The sequence below is a fragment of the Stenella coeruleoalba genome (genome assembly GCF_951394435.1).
Source record: "Stenella coeruleoalba genome assembly, chromosome: 17".
Taxonomy (NCBI): domain Eukaryota; kingdom Metazoa; phylum Chordata; class Mammalia; order Artiodactyla; family Delphinidae; genus Stenella; species Stenella coeruleoalba.
Genome location: NC_137163.1, coordinates 51,773,932 through 51,797,316, shown reverse-complemented (window position 1 = coordinate 51,797,316; position 23,385 = coordinate 51,773,932). Strand labels below are relative to the sequence as shown.

The 23,385-nt window shown below is 34.9% G+C and overlaps 1 protein-coding gene across 2 annotated transcripts in view; it reads left to right on the top strand.

The window, feature by feature from the left end:
- WWP1 (WW domain containing E3 ubiquitin protein ligase 1) overlaps positions 1-23,385 on the top strand; it is a 115,052-nt gene that overhangs the window by 36,636 nt on the left and 55,031 nt on the right. For both annotated transcript variants that reach the window (XM_079901449.1, XM_079901450.1), the window contains 5 exons: positions 6,686-6,824; positions 7,472-7,596; positions 16,636-16,773; positions 16,870-16,936; positions 19,975-20,159. In XM_079901449.1, the coding sequence (XP_079757575.1) occupies positions 6,686-6,824; positions 7,472-7,596; positions 16,636-16,773; positions 16,870-16,936; positions 19,975-20,159 (654 nt within the window). The remainder of the gene's footprint in view (positions 1-6,685; positions 6,825-7,471; positions 7,597-16,635; positions 16,774-16,869; positions 16,937-19,974; positions 20,160-23,385) is intronic.

Sequence of the window (23,385 nt, the reverse complement as noted above, 5' to 3'; positions counted from 1 at the left end):
TGTACATAAGAGTTAATAGTACACAGAAGTGTTATCATCTTTATTAGTCTAGATTTCAGGCTTTCTACAGGAAAGTGACAGAAACAAAGTGTGCAAGACGGATAAGAAGATAAGATTTGAGATTGAAAAACTAATGGGCTGTTATATTCACATTTATAATTTTTTAACTATAGTGTCTTATAGTACCTTAATAGTTTAATTTTAAAATTAAAAAATGTAACGATACGTATCATATTTTTGTAAGAGTGCTGTGAATTATGGGTTTAACTTTATTCTTTTCAGACGCTTCAGCATTTATAGAATAATCTATCTTTTCCCATTGATTTGAAATGCTACCATTATCATGTACTAACATCTTATTTGTTCTTTTCTTTTCACCTCTGCCCTTATAGCACAGTCAGGCTGTTTTATTTTCATTTTACAGTACTTTTAAGAAATACATTGGGGAGAAATCTATTATTACTTTACATTTTAAAATATGCCTTTATTATTCTCTAATTTTCTTTACATTTCATTTGAATTTTAGAGTTTTCTTCCCTTCTCCTCTGTCCTCCCCGCCCCCCAAAAATCCCAATATTAGTGTTTTCATTTAGGTCATTTAAAAATAATGTATTAAAATGCTCGCTTCAGCAGCACATATACTAAAAAAATTGGAACGATGTAAAGAAGATTAGCATGGCCCCTGAACAAGGATGACATGCAAATTCGTGAAGTGTTCCATATTTTTAGTTTATCAGTTGTAACAAAGGTACCACTTTGGTAACAGGGAAGGCTGTGCGTATGTGGGAGCAGAGAGTTTATGAAAAATCCCCCTCAATTTTGCTGCCAACCTAAGCTGCTCAAAAAATAAAGGTTTAAAGTAAAATGAAAAAAAAAAGTATTAAATTGGCGATATTGAAATCTTTCAGTGTTAAAATTTCTAAATCCAGGGATAATCATGTCATTCCCTTCAAGTTTTTTATGTTCATCAGTAAAGTTTTATAGTTATCTTCATGTATGTACATTTCTTATGTTTATTACTAGATTTTAGGGGGGTGGTATTATTATGAATGGGATTGTTATATTAAATTCTAACACATGCACAGAGGACTCTTTTTCTGATAGATTTCCCATATTTATATAACCTTACAATAGAGGATATTCTGGTATAACACCAAAGGAAACTCATGAAATAGGAAAATAAAATCTATCTTATGTATTCCACTAATTAGAATTCTTATTTGAATTAATGCGGTTATCTTTTGGTTATTTAAAATCATAGTATTCTCGTTATTTATTATATATGCACATTTTTGCCAGCATGTTATGAATTCCTTGTGAGATTAAAAATTAGCTTTTAAAAATTACTTTCCTTACCCTGCCAGCATCTGGTATTATTGAAGACTGTGCCAATTAAAAATATACAATGGATATATTTTGAATATGTCTGCAATTAACTCAGAAGAGTTAATACTATACAGTAAGTCATAATAGTTATAGAGTAATAGTCACTATTGTTGGGTGCTAGGCATTCACTGATAAGAATGGTACTTTGGACCCCTTCACTCACCAATCCTAAGAATCAGGTACTGTTTATTGTTCCCCTATTTTTCAGATGAGAAAATTGAGGGTCAGGGAGGTTAATTGACTTACTTAAAGTCAGACGTCTAGCCAAGTGGCAGAGTTAAAATATGAACCCAGATGTGTCCAACACTTTTTTTTTTAAGAGGAGCTTTGGAACCACAGCAAAATTGAGAGGAAAGTACAGAGACTTCCAGATACGCCAACCCCCACACATGCATAGCTTCCCCCATTATCAACATCCCTCACCAGAGTGCTACATTCATTACAAATGATGAACCTACATAGTCACCTAAGTTCATAGTTTACAGTAGGGTGCACACTTGGTGGCGTACATTCTGTGGGTTTGGACAAAAGTCTAATGACATGTATCCATCATTATAGTATTATACGAAGTACTTTCACTGCCCTAAAAATCCTCTGTGCTCCATCTATTCATCCCTCACCCATGCTTCCCCAGTCCCTAGCAACCGCTGATCTTTATACAGTCTTCATAGTTTTGCCTTTTCCAAAATGTTATATAATTGGAATCATGCAAGATACAGCCTTTTCAGATTGGCTTTTTTCACTTAGTATTATGCATTTAAATTTTCTCCGTGTCTCTCCATGACTTGATGACATTTCTTTTTAGCAGTGAATGATACTCCATTGTTTGGATATACCAGTCGTTTATCCATTCACCTACTGAAGAACATGGTGGTTACTTAGAAGTTTTGGCAGTTATATAAATAAAACTGCTATAAATATCCACGTGGAGGTTTTTGTATGGACATAAGTTTTCAACTCCTTTGGGTAAATACCAAGGAGTGCAATTATTGGATCATATGGTAAGCCTATGTTTAGTTTTTAAGAAACCGTCAAACTGTCTTCCGAAGTGGCTGAACCATTTTGCATCCCCACCAGCGATGAATAAGAGTTCCTGTTGTTCCACATCCTCCCCAGCATTTGGTGTGGTCAGTGTTCCAGATTTTGACCATTCTAATAGGTGTGTAATGGTATCTCATTGTTGTTTTAGTTTATATTTCCCTGATGACATATGATGTTGAGCTTTTCATATGCATATCCATATATCTTCTTTGGTGAGGTGTCTGTTAGGGTCTTTGGCCCATGGGGTTGTTTTCTTACTGTTGACTTTTAAGAGTTCTTTGTGTTTTTTTGTCAGTAGTTCTTTATCAGATATGTCTTTTGCAAATATTTTCTCCCTGTCTGTGGCTTACGTTTTCACTCTCTTGACATTGTCTTTCATAGCGCAGAAGTTTTGAATTTTAATGAAGTGCACCTTATCGGATATTTCTTTCATGGATCATGCCTTTGGTGTTGTATCTAAAATGGCATCCATTGCCATGCCCAAGGTCATCTAAATTTTCTCCTGTGTTATCTTAGAGTTTTATAGTTTTGTGTTTTGCATTTAGGTCTATGATGCATTTTGAGTTAATTTTTATGAAGGGTATAAGGTCTGTGTTTAGATTTATTTGTTTGCATGTGCATGTCCAGTTGTTCCAGCACCATTTATTGAAAAGATATCCTGTGCTTTTAACACCATCCAGTAGTGCCTTCCCCTTCTTCCCCTTCTTCTAGTGTGTAGATAAGTCCTGCATATACTGAGGAAATGACTTTTATTTGGAGTGAAGAACTTTGATTGGGGGATTTCTTGGGAGAGGTCTGTGCCTTCTGTCACTTCAATGGTGTTGAATTTAATGCAGTTTGGAACAGAGAAGGATGGAAGTGAGTTTTGCCAAGACCCTGAGAGTAACACTTCAGACATAACATTGAACACTCTTTGATTCCTTTATGTTGCCAGTACTTAAGTAGAGTATTTCCTTTGAATCTTTTCCTGTTCTTCAAATGTGAATTAAGGACTACCGTATTTCAGATACTCTACTTCTGCTGCAGCGTTTTTCATATCCTATTTTGGTGGTTTATTTGTGCGACTACTGATTTACATTACTGTTCGCTCACAGTAGAATGGAAGCTTACATCAGCTTGTTAATGTTCATATTCTTAACATGGGGTACATGTATGGCATGGAGGGGGCTTTCTCCTTTCTCATCTCAGACCCACAGTGTTCATAGGTAGTTGATTATAGATGTGATCTTGATAAGTTATTACTACTTGGTAGTCATTACTTTTCCCTGCAAGTATGTATTCCCCATTTGAATTAGTAGTTGTAAAAATTATTTAAAAATCAAATGCTTAGCCTAAATTAAACAAGTCTTCCTCCAAGTCAGGTAAATTCAGTTTAAAATTCACTTTCTGTAAAGGGTTATGATTAACTTCTAGTGACATTTTGATTTTAAAGTTTTTCTTTGAAAAGGCAGATACCTCCTCCTTTTTTTGAAATCAACTTTCTAGGAAAAGCATTTTTTAAAAAATTGCCAAAGTTTATGTAATTTCAGATAGGTAAGTTATGAATTCTACCTGGCAGAGAAGTTCATAGGCAAATTGAATCTGAAGACACTTCCCTTTCTCTTGATGCTTGATGCAGTTCAGTATTAAGTTCAAATGGTTGGCAAGGATGTGGAGAAATCAGAACTCTTATACACTGCTGCTGGGTGTGTAAAATGGTACAGACACTGTGGAAAATAGCCTGGCATTTATTCAACAGAGTTACCATATGACCTAGCAATTCCACTCCTAGGTATATGCCAAGAAAATGAAAACATACGTCCACACAAAAACTTGTACGTGAATGTTTTTTTTTTGTTTGTTTTTTTTCCATAACTACTCATTTTATTTATCTCACAACACACACATAGGACAGTCTCATAATAATAGTATTAATACTATCATGATGCATAAGATTATTGAAGACACTTGTGTCTGCCAGGCATCCTGAAAAAACCTGGTTAACTTCTAGGGCTGTTCTTTTTTTCAATTTTTTTTTTTTTTTTTTACTCTGCAAAACACTCATAACATAAAATTTATCGTCTTATCCATTTTTAGTGTACATTCAGTGGTATTAATTACATTCATAATGTTGTGCAACCATCATCACCATCCATCTTCATAACTCTTCATTTGTAAAACTGAAACTCTACATGCATTAAACAATAACTCCCCATGCTCGCCCCCAGCCCTTGGTGGCTACCATTCTACTTTCTGTCTCTGTGATTTTGACTATTCTCAGTATCTCATGTAAGTGGAATCATATAGTGTTTGTCTTTTTGTGACTGGCTTACTTCATTTAGCATAATGTCCTTAAGGTTCATGCATCTTGTAACATATTGCAGAATTTCCTTCCTATTTAAGGCTATGTATATACCATGTTTTGCTCTTTCATCCTTCTTTTGATGAACAATTGTGTTGCTTCCACATTTTAGCTATTGTGAATAAAGCTCTTATGAACATAGGTGTGCAAACATCTCTTTGGGACCCTGCTTTTGATTCTTTTAGGTCTATACCTAGAAGTGGAATTGCTGGATGATATGGTAATATGTACAGTATACAAAGGTTCTAATTTCTCTACATCCTCACCAGTACTTGTTTCTGTTTTTTCGATAGTAGCCATTCTAATGGATGTGAGGTGGTATCTCATTTTGGTTTTGATTTGCGTTTCCCTAATGATTGGTGACACTGAACATTTTTTTCATGTGCTTACTGGCCATTCATATATCTTCTTTAGAGAAATGTCTGTTCAAGCCCTTGTTTTTGAATCAGGTTGTTTGTCTTTCTGTTGTTATATTTTTGGTGTCCTCTATATATTCTGGATATTAATTTTTTTTTTTTTTCCTACTGAAGGCCCAGCCCTTTCCTCTACTGACCATCTTGTTCCCTCCCTCCTTTTTTTTTTTTTTTAACATCTTTATTGGGGTATATTGCTTTACAATGGTGTGTTAGTTTCTGCTTTACAACAAAGTGAATCAGTCATACATAAACATATGTTCCCATATGTCTTCCCTCTTGCGTCTCTCTCCCTCCCACCCTCCCTATCCCACCCCTCCAGGCTGTCACAAAGCACCGAGCCAATATCCCTGTGCCATGCGGCTGCTTCCCACTAGCTATCTCCCTTACTACGTTTGTTAGTGTGTATATGTCCATGACTCTCTCTCGCCCTGTCACAGCTCACCCTTCCCCCTCCCCATAACCTCAAGTCCGTTCTCTAGGAGGTCTGCGTCTTTATTCCTGCCTTACCCCTAGGTTCTTCATGACATTTTTTTTTTCTTAAATTCCATATATATGTGTTAGCATATGGTATTTGTCTTTTTCTTTCTGACTTACTTCACTCTGTATGACAGACTCTAGGTCTATCCACCTCATTACAAATAGCTCAATTTCGTTTCTTTTTATGGCTGAGTAATATTCCATTGTATATATGTGCCACATCTTCTTTATCCATTCATCTGATGATGGGCACTTAGGTTGTTTCCATCTCCGGGCTATTGTAAATAGAGCTGCAATGAACATTTTGGTACATGACTCTTTTTGAATTTTGGTTTTCTCAGGGTATATGCCCAGTAGTGGGATTGCTGGGTCATGTGGTAGTTCTATTTGTACGTGAATGTTTATAGCAGTATTATACACAGTAGCCCAAAAGTGGAAACAACCCAAATGTCTATATCAACTGCTGAGTGGATAAATAAAAAGTGGTATGCCTATACAGTGGAATATTATTTGTCAATAAAATGAATGAAAATACTGGTACATACTACAACATGGATGAACTTTGAAAGTATGCTAAGTGAAAGAAGCCAGTCACAAAAGACCATTTCATTTATATGAATTGTCCAGAATAGGCAAATCTATAGAGACAGAATAGGTTAATAGTTGCCTAGGGCTGGTGGGGAGGAAGTGGGATGGAATAGGAGGGTGACTGCTTAATGATATGGGGTTTCTTTTGGGGGTAATGAATATGTTTTAAAATTACTTACGGTGATGGTTGCACAACTCTGAATATATTAAAACTATTGTGCAGTTTAAATGGGTGAATTATATGCTATGTGAATTACTTCAGTAAAGCTGTTAAAATCAAATGGTTCTCAGGCATTAACAGTAGCCCTTTTATATTGTTTCTCCATCCTGCCAGTGAAAATAGTTTGAGTTGCACAAGACGCACAATTCCATTTTTATTGATTTATACTACTTTGTGGCTAAATATATTCACTAGTGATTATCATGTTTCTGTTAGTTTCTAGTGCCAAACTAAAAAGAAAAAAGAACTGGTTTGGAACAGCAATATATACAGAAGTAGTTGTAGATGGAGAAAGTAAGAAAACAGCAAAATCCAGTAGTTCTTCTAATCCAAAATGGGATGAACAGCTAACTGTGTAAGTATCTGGTATATAAAGAATGCAAAATTTTTAAAAGAGAGTGTGCTTCTTGGAATGTTTTTCTTTTGGTGGTATTTTTTGGGTTTTTTTGGTAAGATGACTTCAGAGTAAGGAATGCTATTTTTTAGTGTGACTAGACAATTTTAAGTATGAAAAAAATTTTGGTTTCTTTGATTTTATTTAGAAATGAAGCGTAATAGTCCTTGTTTTTGCTTTACAAACTAATGTTTTCCATATAGCGATATTTTTTCTTATTGTCTTATAAAAATAAATAGGGTAGAAAATCATTTGGCATTTCTGAAATATAATGTTATAAATTTGTGTATAGTAAAAGTGTTATAACCAATGCAATCAACTGTCTTAAATCTTTAGGTATTAGTTCGAGTAGAAATTGTGTTATTTTGAAGTCTTAATAAGACATTTGATGTATTGCTGGTGCTTTGGTTTGTTAATTACAAAAACTTTTAATCTGGGTATTAAAGTCCTAATGTACTTGAAAGTAAATATTTGTTTTTATTTATAATTCATGTGGTTTACTGTTTCATATAATATTTTTTCCTCAAATAAACTGAATTTATGGCTTTTCAGAATTATTGAAGTAAACCGAACTCTCCTGTATATTTGTTATAATTTTACTCTTACAGAAATGTGACCCCACAGACTACATTGGAATTTCGAGTTTGGAGTCATCACACTTTAAAAGCAGATGCTTTATTAGGAAGAGCAACAATAGATTTGAAACAAGCTCTGTTAATACACAATAGAAAATGTAAGTTTTTTGTTCTAGTCTTTGTTTCTTTAAAAGTTTATTTTAGACACTTTGAAAATATTCTGAAGTCCAAAAGCAAAAAAAAAAAAGTTTTGTATTTATAAAGGAGGACTTCATTTATTGCCTATGATTGCTTTTAAGTTTATAGCATTATATGAAATAGGAAATATTTACCCTGGCATTTCTCTGTCCAACAAATTTATACAAAATAATCCCAGCCATCCATGAGTATACCCAGTTATCAGTGACCATCAGTGATTTATTATATACATAAAGACTTGAAAAAAATGATCATTATCTGAACCTACTCTACTTTGTTTCTTGGCTAATAACAATTTTGTTTGTACAAAATAAATTCTAACTCTTAAAGTTTCTTTTTTTATTATCTAACTAGTTCATTTTAGAAAATATGGAGAATATAGAAAATCACAGAGGAATATAAAAATTATCTGTAATTTTTACTATCCAAGGATAACCCTTCCCAATAATTTGGTCTCTCATTCATAGATGTAAATTTTTTTTCTTCTTTGTATCTACTGGTTTATTCTCTTCTTTTTTTCATTTAAAAATATAATATGAGCGTTATGTTTCCATCATATTAAATTTTTCTAGTGTGAGGATTCTTAAAGTAGTTTAAGCTTCAATTATTTGTAAACTCCCTATCATGGTATGCAAAAACTTGGGGATATATACATGTATTTCTGATTCTGAGGAGAGTTCATTGCTTTTATCAAATTCTCAAAATACTGTGTTATCCAAAGAATATTAAAAACTGGACTCATAGTTTATGATTTAACTAATTTATTATTTGATATTTAGGTTTCTAATAGTTCACTCAAACTAATACCGCTCTAAATCTTTATGTTCATCTTATTTCCTTGGAAGTTTTCTTACTCCTAACAGATGTGCTAGGTTAAGGGTTAAAATGCTAATTTTTAAGATAAGTTAATTTTTTGAAAGTTTTTAACAAAAAAACATTCATGTGTAACTGAAAAATCTGTTTTTGGACATAAAGAGTTATATGAGTCAAGAAAATGTAAAAGCCATACTAGTTTTTATGTACAGTGATTTTTAAAAAAAAATCTTCTTTTAAGCACTGAAAGTTTAATTCCCTGCTATGTCATGGCTTTTGGTCATTCAATTCATCTTGGTTACAGAAATAAGTAGTAGGTCTTGTAAGCATACAGTACCTTGCTTGGTCTGATGGTGGCTGGATTTGTACTTTTTTCTGGGCTCTATGACATTATTGGTATAAATATGTCATACTTCAGTTAACCTATGTTATTTCAGAATTGATTATTTGGTTTCAACTATTTATATGCTATTTCTGCTCTGGATTAAGCTTTTGCATGGGATCTCTTTTCTAGTACAAAAGTTATTTCTCATAATCTCACAACCCAGAGATAATGAGTGCTAATATTTTGATGAATTTTTGTCTACACGTGTATGTGTATAATAATCGAGATCATACTCAGTTTCATGTTCTTCTTAGCTCTCAGTGTTATATCATGTGCATTTCTCTGTGTAATTTAGTGGTATTCTTTGAAAGCTAATTTAGTAGTTTCATAATGTTTTATCACAAACTAATTTTTAAACCATGCTCATACTGTTGCCATTTAGATTGTTTCCAAATCTGTTATATTAGACTGTACTGAACCTTCATAACAAAGATTATAATATTTATCTGCCAAAGTAATTTTGTAGGAAGGTTGTAATGTCTATTATATACTTGGAATTGAAACTCTTATAAATTGTATAAACTTAAAGCTATCTCTCATGATTTAATTGAGCAGAATATGCTCAGAGGAAAAACAAAATTTTATAAACATTCGTACATGTCTGAAGTCAGTGGCTTCAGAAATCGTAGTAGCAGCATCTTATACACCTTAGGCAGTCAGTAATTTTTTTTTTCTTTTGAAAATTGAAAAGTGTATTAGTTTTCCAGGGCTGCCATACCAAAATACCACAGACTGGGTCGCCTAAACCAGGGGTCCCCAACCCCTGGGCCACGGACCAGTAGCGGTCCGTGGCCTCTTAGGAACCGGGCCTCACAGCAGGAGGTGAGTGGTGGACGAGCGAACGAAGCTTCATCTGCTGCTCCCCATGGCTCGCATTATTGCCTGGACCATACCCCCACCCCCACCCCCACCCCCCCAGTCTGTGGAAAAATTGTCTTCCATGAAACTGGTCCCTGGTGCCAAAAAGGTTGGGGACCGCTGGCCTAAACAACAGAAATGTACTTTCTCACAGTTCTGGAAGCTAGAAGTCTGAGATCAAGTTGTTGACAGGGTTGGTTTTTTCAGAAGACTCTCTTCTTTGCTTGTAGATAGCCATCTTTGCCTTATATCGTCACATTGTCTTCCCTGTGCGTGTGTGTATCCATATCCAAATTACCTGTTCTTAAAAGGACACCAGTCATATTGGATTAGGGCCACCGTGATGACCTCATTGTAACTTAATTATCTCTTTAAAGATCGTGTTTCCAAATAAAGTCACCTTCTGAGGTACCAGAGGTTAGGGCTTAAACATATGATAAACATATGAATGGGATGGGGTTGGGGGGGGACACAATTCAGCCTATAACAAAAGGGAAGTAAATTAATTTCAAAAATTTAAAGCTGTGATAGAATCATAGTGCTTTAAAGGCAGACTTAAATGCCTGTGGGCATTAATCCCAGTCACTTATTTCACTGATTAAATAAATTAATCTAAGTGAATTGCTCAAGCAAGAAGTAATTGCAGTTTTGACTAGAGCACAGGTTTTCTTATTCTTAGTTGCTTAATTTTGAATAGAAGTAATGGGAAGTTAACATGGTTCTAGACAACCTGTAGAATTTATAAACGTACTCATAATTGATAAAATCCTTGGTTGTCTTTGATTCAGCCTCTTGGTTTAGCACTTGAACATGTCTCTCTTCAAATTTATGAGGCTAATTCCTTCCTATACTCAGGGCCTTGACATTTTTTCTCATAAGTTCATGTTTTGATGTATCCCTTCTCCTGATATATTTGGGGTAAGGGCAGAGGATTAATTCATTTGAATAGGTTGTTTTTTCCTGAATATATTTACTTTCAACCTTCATGGTATAGTATGAATTGTTACAGTCATCCGTAGCCTTAAATAAAATTCTCAGCTAATCCAATATAAAACCATCTGTATTTTCCCAGTAAAAATCCGACTGCAACTTACTAGGGAAGTTCTTTCACTTCTTCACATTTAAATCCTAGCGAGCCTTCAAGTCCTTAACCTGAATTTGTTTTGTGTAATAAGCCTAGTTGGATGGCGTCCAAACCCATGCAATCCTCTGATACTCTGTCTCAGAACTTTTGTGGATTTAAGCCATCATTTGCACCTCAGCCTTTAGTTAGTTATGTGTTGGGATCACTTGAACACTGTTCTAAATTATGGAAATTATTTCATTGGCTTTGCAGAAATATGTGGTATTTTTAGCTCTTTTTTTTATGTCAGTAGCATTAGATACTGATATATGAGGTATATTTCTTTCTCTCAAATCTACTATTTCTTAAATTGCAAAGGAAAAATCCTTCTGTTGTCAAAGAAAAAGCCAAACACTAGTGGTAAGGACATATTTTAATCAGTAATATACTTTTGCAATAAGGAAGAGGGTCCAGCTTGATCTGAACTCAGCTTCAGTTTATACAGAGGTAATTGGGCCTTTCAAAGGAAGAATGAAGGAGTAGAAAGAGGGGTGAATGGAAGCTAAGTGGAGTTAAGGAAGTGAAAAATTACAAGAGTTGATCAGTGTGAATGCAGTTAGGCCAGCTTTCTCTATTATTGAGAATTTTATTCTCCCACAGAGACTAAGACTGACTAAGATCCATCCTTCCTGATGATTACATTTCAGACAAATAGCTTTCAGGTCCCTGAGTAGGAGACACATATACATCTTAAAGGGACAGAGGAAGGATCCACCATTATAAGCTGTTTTAATAAATGCTTTTAGAAAGGGTGGCCTGTCACAGGTGTTGCCTTGATCAAACAGTAAATTCTTTCAAGGCTGGCTAGGGTCTCCTTGAGTTGTTAGAAGTCTTTTAACTTTGGGGAGAGTAGGGTAGATAAAATCTTTTGTGCTGAGAGTTTGCAGTATTTATGGGCCAAGGTTGAGGCCTAGTGGAGAAGGTGCCTCAGAGGAGCCTGAATTGAATTTGGGCCAGGAGAAAATCTTTGTCATCATATTCATGGGTGAACAGTGTAAGAATAGTGTAGCTAATTCCAAGGTTGAAGTGAATACAGAACTTCATTTTATATTTCAATTTTGAAACTGACAGAGCCACTTTAAACATTCCAGAGAGGAGTCAGATGGCTGCCTTTCAAACACTGGAATTGCACTGTTTTTTTTTTTATTTTTTAATTTTTTATGGTGTTAGTAGCTTTTGTCAACAAAAGTATTTTGAAATCCATTAAAATCACTTCAAATTGAATTATGTCCAAAATGATTTTACAGTGAAAATTATCTCTTTACATTAAATGGTAGGGAAACAGAGCAGAGAAATGTGTCATTTATGATAGAAGACAGAGCATAGTCAAATTTAAGTTTATTAAAGCAGTTTCTTTTAGCCTTATTTACTTAGTCAATACTAGTTATTTGTTTAGTTTACTAAGTCTTAAGTTCTCTTTTTAAAATTCACTTAGCATCAGCACAAACTAAGATATTTTAAGCCAAGGTTTTGAACAAACAGTTTTTTCATTACTGGTGATAAATGCATTTCTGTTCTTTAGAAAGATTTTTAGGATTGAAATTACTAGGTGAAAGGGAATGAACAGTTTTAAGCCTCTAGCTATGCATGGCTGTCTAGTTGCTTTCCTGAAAAGTTACAATAATTTGTACACAAAATGTAGCATCTGAGAGTGCCCATTTGGAAATATACGCCCCACTAATAGATTAAAAAAATGTATATTTTTCTTACCAGAGTATTTCTTTAACTATTAATAAAGTCAGATGTTTATTGATCATTCGTATTTCATCATTTGTGATTGTCATGTTCTTTGTACATTTTTTATTGATTTCGTTTTTTCCTCACTGATTTATAAAAGCTCTTAGTTTTTTCTCCCAATCATTTGCCTCTATATTTGTCCCCAGTTTTGATTTATAGAAGTTTAATATTATTTCAGTCATTAAAGTTTATTCATTTTCCATTGTTATTATTCTCAAAGAATCCTTTCCAGTCCTTATATTTAATAGTTATCTATTTTCTTCCACATTTTTTACTTTATTTTTACTTTAATTTCTTTTATAAATTCTGAAATTTATTTTGTTACATGATAGAAGATGGGAACCTAACACATTGACTCATAGTATGATATAATAGAAAGACTTAGGATTCAGAAGACCTGGTTATTCCTGGGATTGTTACTACAAGCTTTTGTAGCCTAATGTACTCGTTCTTTTCTCAAATTCTGTTATAATACATTCCTATATTATATAATGTATATAATACATTCTGTTATAATACATTCCTATCTTCTGCTATTTCGTACATTTGTGTAGTCCCCTCCCACGTTGAAACAGAGATGGTCTGTATGACCAATAGAATATGCAGAAGTAATGGTATATGACCTCCAAGACTTGGTCAGTGAAGACATTTCAGCTTTTGCCCTGGTCTCTTAGATTACTCACTCCGGGAAGAAAGTCACTGCTGTGAAGACTCTCCACAGGTCTGTAGAGGGGCCCAAGTGGAGAGGAACTGAGGCTTCTTCTCAACAGTCAATCCCAAATTGTCAGCTCTGTGTACGAGCTACCCTTTAGGCAGATTTTCCCACCCCTCCCAAATTCCTGGCCCACAGAAACTGTGAGCAGTATTAAGTGACTCTTGTTATTTTAAGTGACTGAATTTTAGGATAATTTGTTACTTAGCAGTAGATAATACTGTGTGCAAGAAAAAAATAGCTTCAGAATGTGACTCTGAGTTAAATCTAATTCTGTAAAATGTCTTGAAAACCAAGATTTTTGAAGATCTGTTGTTTTCTGTGGGGACAGAGAGAGTGTGTGTTTTTGACAAGTCCGTGATGAAAGAATAAATTGTCTAGTCATATATGTAGCTTCCTAGAAACTCAGGTTCAGACTGTTCTTTTCCCCAATTAAAACTAAGGAAGAATGTCCAGGAGGTAGGAAATAATCAGCTACTGCCTGCCTTGTAAGTTTCCTGAGGATGGCTCTATCTTAATAGTTTATTTTAAATTTTATTAAGCACCTACCTTTTGTCAGATACTGAGGATACATCACTGAATTAGCTGAATAAGATCTCTGCTCTATTGGAGACTTCAGTTTAGTTGGGGAGATGGACCCCGCTGCGCCCCCCCCCCCCCAATTCTGGTGGTAAGTCCATTGAAGGAAATAAGTGGAGTAATGGTAGGGAGGAGGTCTACTTTAGGCTGGTCAGGGTTTATCCTGCTTTCCCAGATTGCACTATCCGCCACACACTAGGCAATCACATATTGAATGGATGAATATGTCTGAGTTGGCTTGTTTATACTGTAATAGAATAATACCCTCATATTCCAGCCCCTCTCAACACACACGTAGAGAGAATTATTTATGTGATAAGTCCTCCCAATTTTATGACTCAGAAATGTTATATCCCAATCTTCCATGTTATAATTGTGAAAGGCTAGATGTTATGAACAACCTCCCACTGCAGAACAGTTAGGTCCTGGATAGGACGAGTTTCTGTGGCATTGATGAGTTTTGCAAAGAGGCAGGGGTGGTCTCCAACGGCCCCGTTCTTCCGGGAAAAAAAAAAAAAAAAAAAAAGACAAAACCTTATGAACTAGAGTTAGTTTAGTGGATGATGCTGATAGCACTTTTGGCTGACAGCCAGCTAGGGGAGCTGAGCTTAGACTCCTGTAGTCTTGACTCTTGGGGTGCCCTCACACCACTGAAAGAATAAGAAACTGACCCCGCCTGTACTAAAGCCCAAAGATTACCCTTAGATTAATATCAGAAAATGAACTCAGCATCAAAGATCACAAATTGTAAGAAGCCACCCATAAGCAGAAGTTGGCAGACATTTTCTGTAAAGGACCAGATGGTAAATATTTAGGCTTTGCAGGTCATATAATCTCTGTTGCACCTATTCGGCTCTTCCATTGTAGTTGGAAAGCAGCCATAGAAAATATGTACATGAATGAGCATGGCTGTGTTCAACTAAAACCTTATTTACAAAAACAGGTAATGGGCCAGATTTGGCCTATGGTCTATAGTTTGCTGGCCCCTGGATTCATTGATATCCAAAGAAGGATGATAAAGAGGAGGTCATGCTTTCATCAAAGTGAAATTCATGACACCAAAGACAAAAAAAAGCAGCTATGGAGAAAAACAGGTCATTTGCAAAGATTTGTAAATCAGGCTTACATAATTAGCAGTAATAGGATAAGATGGTGGAAAAATATCTTCAAAGAGTTGAGAGATCATTATCAATACAAAGTCGGCATGTCCAACAAATCTTGCAGGATGAGACTCCAAACATTTACAGATTTTAAAAAAATGAGAGAATTTACTACCAAGAGACCTACTTTAAAGTGATTTTGTAAGGCTATTCTTTTTTTTTTAAATTTTTATTGGAGTATGGTTGATCTACAATGTAGTGTTAGTTTCAGGTGTACAGCAAAGTGAATACATATATCCACTCTTTTTTAGATTCTTTTCCCATATAGGCCATTCTTTAAGAATCTACTCAAAGCCTATTGAGTAAAAGGCTATTCTTTAAGAATCTACTCAAATAGCTAAATATTTTAGGAACGAGAGCTGAACCTCCAAATTCCAGATACTTTAAATAGAGAAAGGTGACAAAAATGAAATAGAATGGTAGTCAATATAGTTTTCTTCAGACATAGATTATTAGAATCTAGATAAAACTGAAATTCATGGTTTTGTAGGGTTGGGGTTTTTTTTTTTTTGGTACTTTAATATTAATATGTCCTCTAGTTTCTCTGTTTTTATTAATGTTGATTTTGTGATGTGGAGTGGAAATGAGGTTTATGGTGGTGAAAATGGTTGGGGTAGGTCTTCTACAAGGTTTTCTTTATTACATGGTTTTTAAATTTTTTGCAAAGAATTCCTGTCTAATGGTTAGTTGTTACAGATTTTTTTTTTGTCTTATATTTTCTGTACTTGGGTAATTAGTCAATATGTTTGTGCTAGACATTTGGTAAATGTGAAAAAAAAACCAACAAATTTGTTAAATATAGGAGGGACCAAAGTCAAGGACATAATCTAAGAAGAAATATGTTTCATGATTTCAGAAGTGAAGATCAGATTGAAGTAACTGGCCTCATTTTGGATAATAATGGGATCACTAATACTTTTGATATGTATTCTGTGGGATAGGAGAAGTTGAAGCAAAATGACTTTGAGTTTAAGTAAGAATTAGATATCCTAATAATAGGAAGAAATATTTGGCCTTATATGAAAAAGAAATAATAAACTATTACCATTTATTGAGCACTTACTGTGTGTCAGATGTGGTGCTAAGAACTTTCTCTGTGGCTTTGCATTTGGACCTTATGACAGTTCCTTTAGTTTGATGCTTCTATTATCTCCATTTTGTAATGAGGAAACTGAGGCTTTAGGTAGCTGGACTACTTTGACTACTTACTCAAATACAGCTAGAAGTTCCTGAGCTGGGATTAAGAACCAAACCCCCTGACTCTCCTGCAGAAATTTTGCCTTAACCACAAGTCTTATGTGGTACCTTGGGACAAAGAACAAGTTTAGGCAATTGCTGAGCTTATTATCTAGATATATTTGTATATTCTCAGAGGTTTATGCTGTGCAAAGGGGCAATTAAAGGTGATATTGAAAGTATGTGGTAGAGGGAAAGGAGTTATTCAGCTAGGTGAGAAAGGAAGTGATTCTGGTGTAGTATAGAAGGGCCCATAGATAAAAACACATATAATTCTTTCCACATGTAGCCATCAAGCACTGAATTAGAGTAATTCTTGATATGTAGTTTTGATTTCTAAAACATATTTTTGTATATAACAAAAGTGTTTAAATTAGGGGTTTTTTTTCCCCCTAGTGGAAAGAGTGAAAGAACAATTAAAACTTTCCTTGGAAACCAAGAATGGTGTTGTGCAAACTGGTGAATTAACAGTTGTGCTTGATGGACTGGTGATTGAGCAAGAAAATAGAACAAACTGCAGCTCATCCCCAACCAGTAAGCTAATAACTTCATGTGTTTTCAAAATTTGAAGGAAAAAAAAAACAGCAAGAAGTATATAAAAACCTAGTGTCTTTCTTTTTTGTCATTCAGTGGAAATACAGCAAAATGGTGATGCCTTACATGAAAATGGAGACCCTTCGGCAAGGACAACCACCAGGTAGAATGTTTTATTTTAGTATTTGTGACAAAGTAATTAACATTTCCCACATATGAAGTTTTAAACCTTAGTTTAGAGTTTGCCATAGAATTTAAAAGCTTGTATCTAAGCATATCATTTGGTTGAATTCTTATCAAAGTAGTTTTTAGAAAAATAACAGCTTTAATGAGATAATACACATATCATAAGAATGACGTGCATATTTCAGTGGTTTTTAGGTTAACAGAGTTGGGTAACCATCACTGCTGTCTAATTTCAGAACATTCTTACCATCTTCAAAAAGAAACTCTGTACACATGAACAGTCTCTCTCCATCCCTCTTTCCTCCCAGCTCCTGCAGCCACTAATCTTCTGTCTCAGTGGATTTGCCTGTTCTGGCCATTTCTTGTAAATGGTATCATATAATATATGATATTTTGTTACTGGCTTCTTTTACTTAGCATAAGGTTCATCCATGTTGTAGCAAGTGTCAGAACTTCATTCTTTTTTATTGGAAATGTATTTTAAAAATCTGTATTTAGGCATATTTTATCAGTAAATAGAGTCAGATAATGTGGGGAAATGGTCATCTTATTGCTGTCTGAATTGGCAGCTTCCTGTAATCACTAGAAGATAGATGGTGCACAGATTGCGGTCTCCCCTCAGAGATCATTCTGCCATCTCTGTGATTCCCATATGTTCACATTTGATGACAGTTAATAGAGACTTCCTGTTTGAAATAATTTGTATTAGAATAAAAGCATGTAATAGCTCAAATATAGTGGAATGAACACCTGAAAATATGAAAATATATTGCTGTAAAATTGACTTGTTGCATTTGAAAAAGCATGCCAGTATATGACAAAGTGTGACTTTCATTAATCTGCAGTTACTAATATTACTCCTAAATTGCCATTAAATGATTTTCATAGAGCACTTGAACAGATCAGTATGTCTTCTGAATATATATTTGGCTTAAATTTATTTAGTATCCACATTATAATTTACACTGAGAAAATTCAGGACTGAAAGGGTACAACAGGTAGATTAAAATGCATTAGCGTGTGTGCATCTATATATATGTACATATATATATCTGTTCTTAATAATTTTTGAAATATAATTTTAGATGGATAAAGGAGCTTGAATCACTACCAAGCTAAAACCTAATATTGTTTATTGTATAGTAACACATTTTGAATCAAAGATTAGTTCTACAAGCACCAGGAGAACTTGAGTTGGGTTCTTTTACTTGGACTGCCAGATCACTGATCCTTACTGGGTGTCTTGGGAGGGGTGTACAAATCAACATCACTTGGGAAATTTTTCAAAACCTCACCTGCCTGAAGTTCCTCAACACATCTCATTCCAAATATGTAGGTGACAAGGGAAAGTATCGTTTATCGTCCAGATACTTACTGAGTGCCTGTTTGGTGCCAGACACTAGTCTAGGCACTAAGGATACAGTCCTGTTCCTGTGAAATTTTCATTCTGGTGGGATAGAGGTAGTCAGTAAACAAGTGAAGAAATAAATTAGCTAATTGGAGATAGCAATAAGAACTATGAAGTCATTGAAACACAGGACAGGGTGACAGGAATGTAAAGAAGCCTGTTTTAAAGAGAAATGTCAGGGGATCATCTCTGAGGAAGTGCCATTCGAACTAAAATTAAAAGGCCAAAAATGTACCATCCATGGAGAGATTTCAGGGAAGAGCATTCCAGACAGAGGAAATAACAAGTAAAAAGACCCTATTTCTAGTTAATTTATGCTCTGCAGACTCTTATAACTCTAGAATATATTTAACCTTTCTTTGATAATCTTCTAAGTCATTATAATTTTACTCACTGTGTCTAATAATTTATAATAAACATTTGAAGACTTTTCAGCATGATTTTCATATAAAATTAATTTACTAGTATGTCTCCTGCAAGGTGGGCAAGGAAGAACTTGGAGAGAAATAGATCAGAGAGATAGATGGGGTGGGACAAACAACTGAGATGTGATCTGATTTATATTTTTTTAAAAATTAAGGCTGCTCTCTGGAGAAGAGATACAGGGTGACCTGTGTATATGGAAAAGCTCTCTTGGTCACTTACATGGTATTGCCTAACTCCCTGCCAAAGTGTTTGATTTTGTAGTTGTAGATACATTTATTGCAGTATGAATGCACTGTAAATTCTTCTAACTCTGGGATATAATATTTCGCTTTTTCTGATCATCATGTACTCATTATTTTAGTGCTAGTACATAATAACTTGTGATCAATTTTTTAAGAATTTTTTGGTCTTTCAGTATTCAATAAAGTTCCAATAAACAGTTTGGAATTGATTTTTATAAGTTTCATGACCTTTTTGAAAATACTTTCAGAGCATTTTAAAATAAATATTAATATTCTTAAGGCTATTTAAGTCTATTTAAGACTATTTAAAATGTACAAATTGAACATTGGTTTGAGGGACTGAATTCATTTTGACTTAGTATATTTGTATATCTCAATATATTGATACATTTATCTTATAGTGTGTATACACTTAGAACCGAAAGTAATTTAAACTTTAATATAGCAAAGTATGTAATAAAATGTAAAAAATAACCTGTTAGAAAAGTAATCAGGGTATCTTTTGTTCATTACTCTTTATACCTATCATTTTGCTTCAATGTTAAGAGCTTGGTAAATATTTCTTATGAAACTTCTGATGAAAAGTTATTTAATTGTGGACTTCCCTGGTGGCACAGTGGTTGGGAGTCCGCCTGCCAATGCGGGGGACACAGGTTTGAGCTCTGGTCCAGGAAGATCCCACGTGCCGCAGAGCAACTAAGCCCGTGCGCCACAACTACTGAAGCCTCTGTGCCTAGCGCCTGTGCTCCGCAACAAGAGAAGCCACTGCAATGAGGAGCCCATGCACTGCAACGAAGAGTAACCCCCGCTTGCCGCAACTAGAGAAAGCCCACACGCAGCAATGGAAACCCAACGTGGCCAAAAATAAATAAATAGATAGGTTGTTTAATTGTACTTAATTCATTGAAGTAAGGCTTTTTTTCTTTTTTTTTTTTATAGGTTGGCTGCTGAAGGTACTAATGGAATAGATAATCACGTACCTACAAACACTGTAGTACAAAACTCATGCTGTTCATATGTAATTAATGGAGACAACACACCTTCATCTCCATCTCAGGTTGCTGCCAGACCCCAAAACACACCAGCTCCAAAACCACTCACATCTGAGCCTGCCAATGACACTGGTAAGCATGGCTGCTTATGACACATTGTTTAAATGAAAATGAAATTAAATTTTATTATCTATACCTGTACTTTTCTTATCGTACAATCTTTCTTAATCTTCAGTTTTATAAAATGAATGTGAAGATTGCAATACCTGAAATTTTTTCTAGTAATTTGAATTTTTCTAGATTATTTAGGAAGATATTCCAAAAATGTATTAGTTTAGAAATAACCACACATTTCACTAAGCAAGTACTTACTTGATAGCTAGATTCTTAGGCTGTATGCTACAAAAAATACTATTTAATTCATAATATAGAATATATTTCTAAAAGAACTTGAGGGAATTCATTGATTTGTTAGTAATGAATGGTTCCTAACCTTTTACCATACAAATATTTACTTCTTGGCACATAACTTGGTAGTAAAATGTACTGTGAGCTGATGTAACTCTCCAAAAGTTTTATATTTTCTAAGAGTAACTGTTATTCTATTATAGAAGGACTGCCTAAGGAAGACTTTTTTCTATAATCCTGTCTTTCGATGGATTCAGCTGTAATATTCATAAATCATTTTTTGTTTGATCTTTATAAATTAACTCAGATGAATTTCTTTCTTTTTTTTTTTTGCGATACTCGGGCCTTTCACTGTTGTGGCCTCCCCCGCAGCGGAGCACAGGCTCCAGACGCGCAGGCTCCGTGGCCATGCCTCACGGGCCCAGCCGCTCTGCGGCATGTGGGACCCTCCCGGACCGGGGCACAAACCCATGTCCCCTGCATGGCAGGCGGACTCTCAACCACTGCGCCACCAGGGAAGCCCCAGATGAATTTCTTGAAACTCAAATCTTAGGACTTGCTTCAGATTACTAGCGTATGTCTTGGGGCTAGAGTTGGAATCCTATTTTTTTCATTCCGGAGCCTATATTCTTTCCTTCATCTATTTATGGGAAAGTATTAAAAAGTAGAAACATGTAAGGAAGTAATTTAGTAATTAAATGAAAATAGATGGGTTTATAGATAAGACTATTGTATATTTATACCCAAGATTGGGGGGATATTTACCATGCATTTGGTGAGTTTTTTGTAAATGTGGGAACTGACATGAATGGTTTTTTGAAAATGTAATTTATTAATGCTGCCCTTTTTTTAAAAAAGACTTAAGATCCTAAGTACCCACAATAAGTAGACTTATTAGTCATTAATTTAAGGTGTCTGGAAAATGCAGAGAAGATAAACACAGATAAACAGGGTGAAATTAGTGAGCAGAATGCATTTATTTTCTGATTCTGGTATCCTTTCTGGTAAGAACATTTGCCTCAGATTTATTAGCAAAAGGGAAAAGGAAACATTTTAGATTATTCAGGATTGTCTCTAAATTAAGAACAGACCAGTTAAAATAGCTCCTATTGGGAATTTCTGGGCGGTCCAGTGGTTAGGATTCGGCGCTCTCACTGCCGGGGCCCTATTTGATCCCTGGTCGGGGAACTAAGATCCCACAAGGCTTGCGGCCAAGAAAAACCAAAAAGCAAAGAAAAAAACCGGCTCCTATTCCTGATATTCCATCTTTTTTTTTTTTTTTTTTTTTTTTTCCTGTGGTACGCGGGCCTGTCACTGTTGTGGCCTCTCCCGTTGCGGAGCACAGGCTCTGGACGTGCAGGCTTAGCGGCCGTGGCTCACAGGCCCAGCCACTCCGCGGCATGTGGGATCTTCCCGGACCGGGGCACGAACCCATGTCCCCTGCATCGGCAGGCGGACTCTCAACCACTGCGCCACCAATTGGAAGCCCAATTTCCTTATATCGAGCCATCTTTTAATTTATTCAGTTTCAGTTTTAGGGTTATATTACCCTTGCAGAATAAATTAAGGAACTCCTTTTTTCTTTTTCTCTACCAATGTACTATCACACGTCAGACAACATGGGGGTAATCTGTTCATTGAAGGCTTCAAAAAACTAACTGAGCCTGGTGCCTTTTGGAAGGATAGTATTAGATCTTTCATCACCTTTTCCATTTCTACTCTCATCTTTTCAATTTTTCTTTCTCCTGAGTGAGTTTAGTTAATATAGTTTAGACTTGTTGATATAAAGTTGTACATGGTATTCCAAACTATATTTTTCTTTATAAAATTTGGAAACGTTTATTTCATGGTTTCTCCAACTTTTCTGGTAAGAATTCATCTGAAGCATTTGTTAAAAATACAGATTCCCAGCCCCTTCCCTAGAGAATTCCCCTAGAGATTCAGTAATTCTAGAATGGAAACTGAGACCTGTACTTTTTATAAGATCCCAACTGATTCTGATCAGGTAAGTTAGGAAATTCTGATCTATTGTTCCTTTAATTCCTTTCCTTCTACCATTTTCCCCTAGCTCTGGAATTGAATGCTAAGCTCATTTATTGCTATTTGTTCTTATATCCTTGGATACTTCTTTTGCCATGTCAAATATTTGATACAAATATTTTCATTGCCCTTAGTTTCCCTAAAGTTTGTGATTTCATTATTTTTTTTCTTTAGCTTAATAATTAGTTTTCTTTTTAATCTTCTAAGCAAAATTGATTGTGGGTGGGGGAGAACTGTCATTTTTATGGACATATAAGCATCATTTTCTCACCAGTAAAGTGGGAATAATGCTGGTATCTGCCTCATAGCATTGTTCTGTTAAATAAGATAATCCTTAAAAAAATGTTTAACAAACTCTGCCAGACTTTTAGTAAACATTTCAATAAGTTGTATTTTGTTTTGTTTCTAGTTTTATTGAATTATAGTCAGAATGTCACCTTCTGATTATAGAATTGGAATTTTCCTTTGGTCCCTTACATGTCATTTTTTTCTAAGAATTCTTAGATTGTTTGGATGGAATATATATATAATGGAAACTCAAAACTACCTCTCTAACCCTGTAATTTAGAACAGGTGTATTGACTGTGTTATTAAATCCTTCATATACTTAATATTTCTACTAATACTCTTTTTATCTGCCTAGTTTTGACAGAGGTATGTTCACTTTTTTCTCTGTGATTTGTCTTTATTTAACATTTATTGTTTTAGTATGCCAGGCATGTTGTAACTGTTGAAAATACAAAAGTGAACAAGTCTGACAGTGTTTGCATTCTGAACTCAATAAAAAAGAAATAAAAACAAATAAAATATTTCAGAACGTGAGAAAACAGTCTAATATGTAGCCTGGAGGGACGGTGGGGCAGGTTCAGCATTAAGTAAGATACCCCAGCACTGCCTTTCTGAAGGAGCG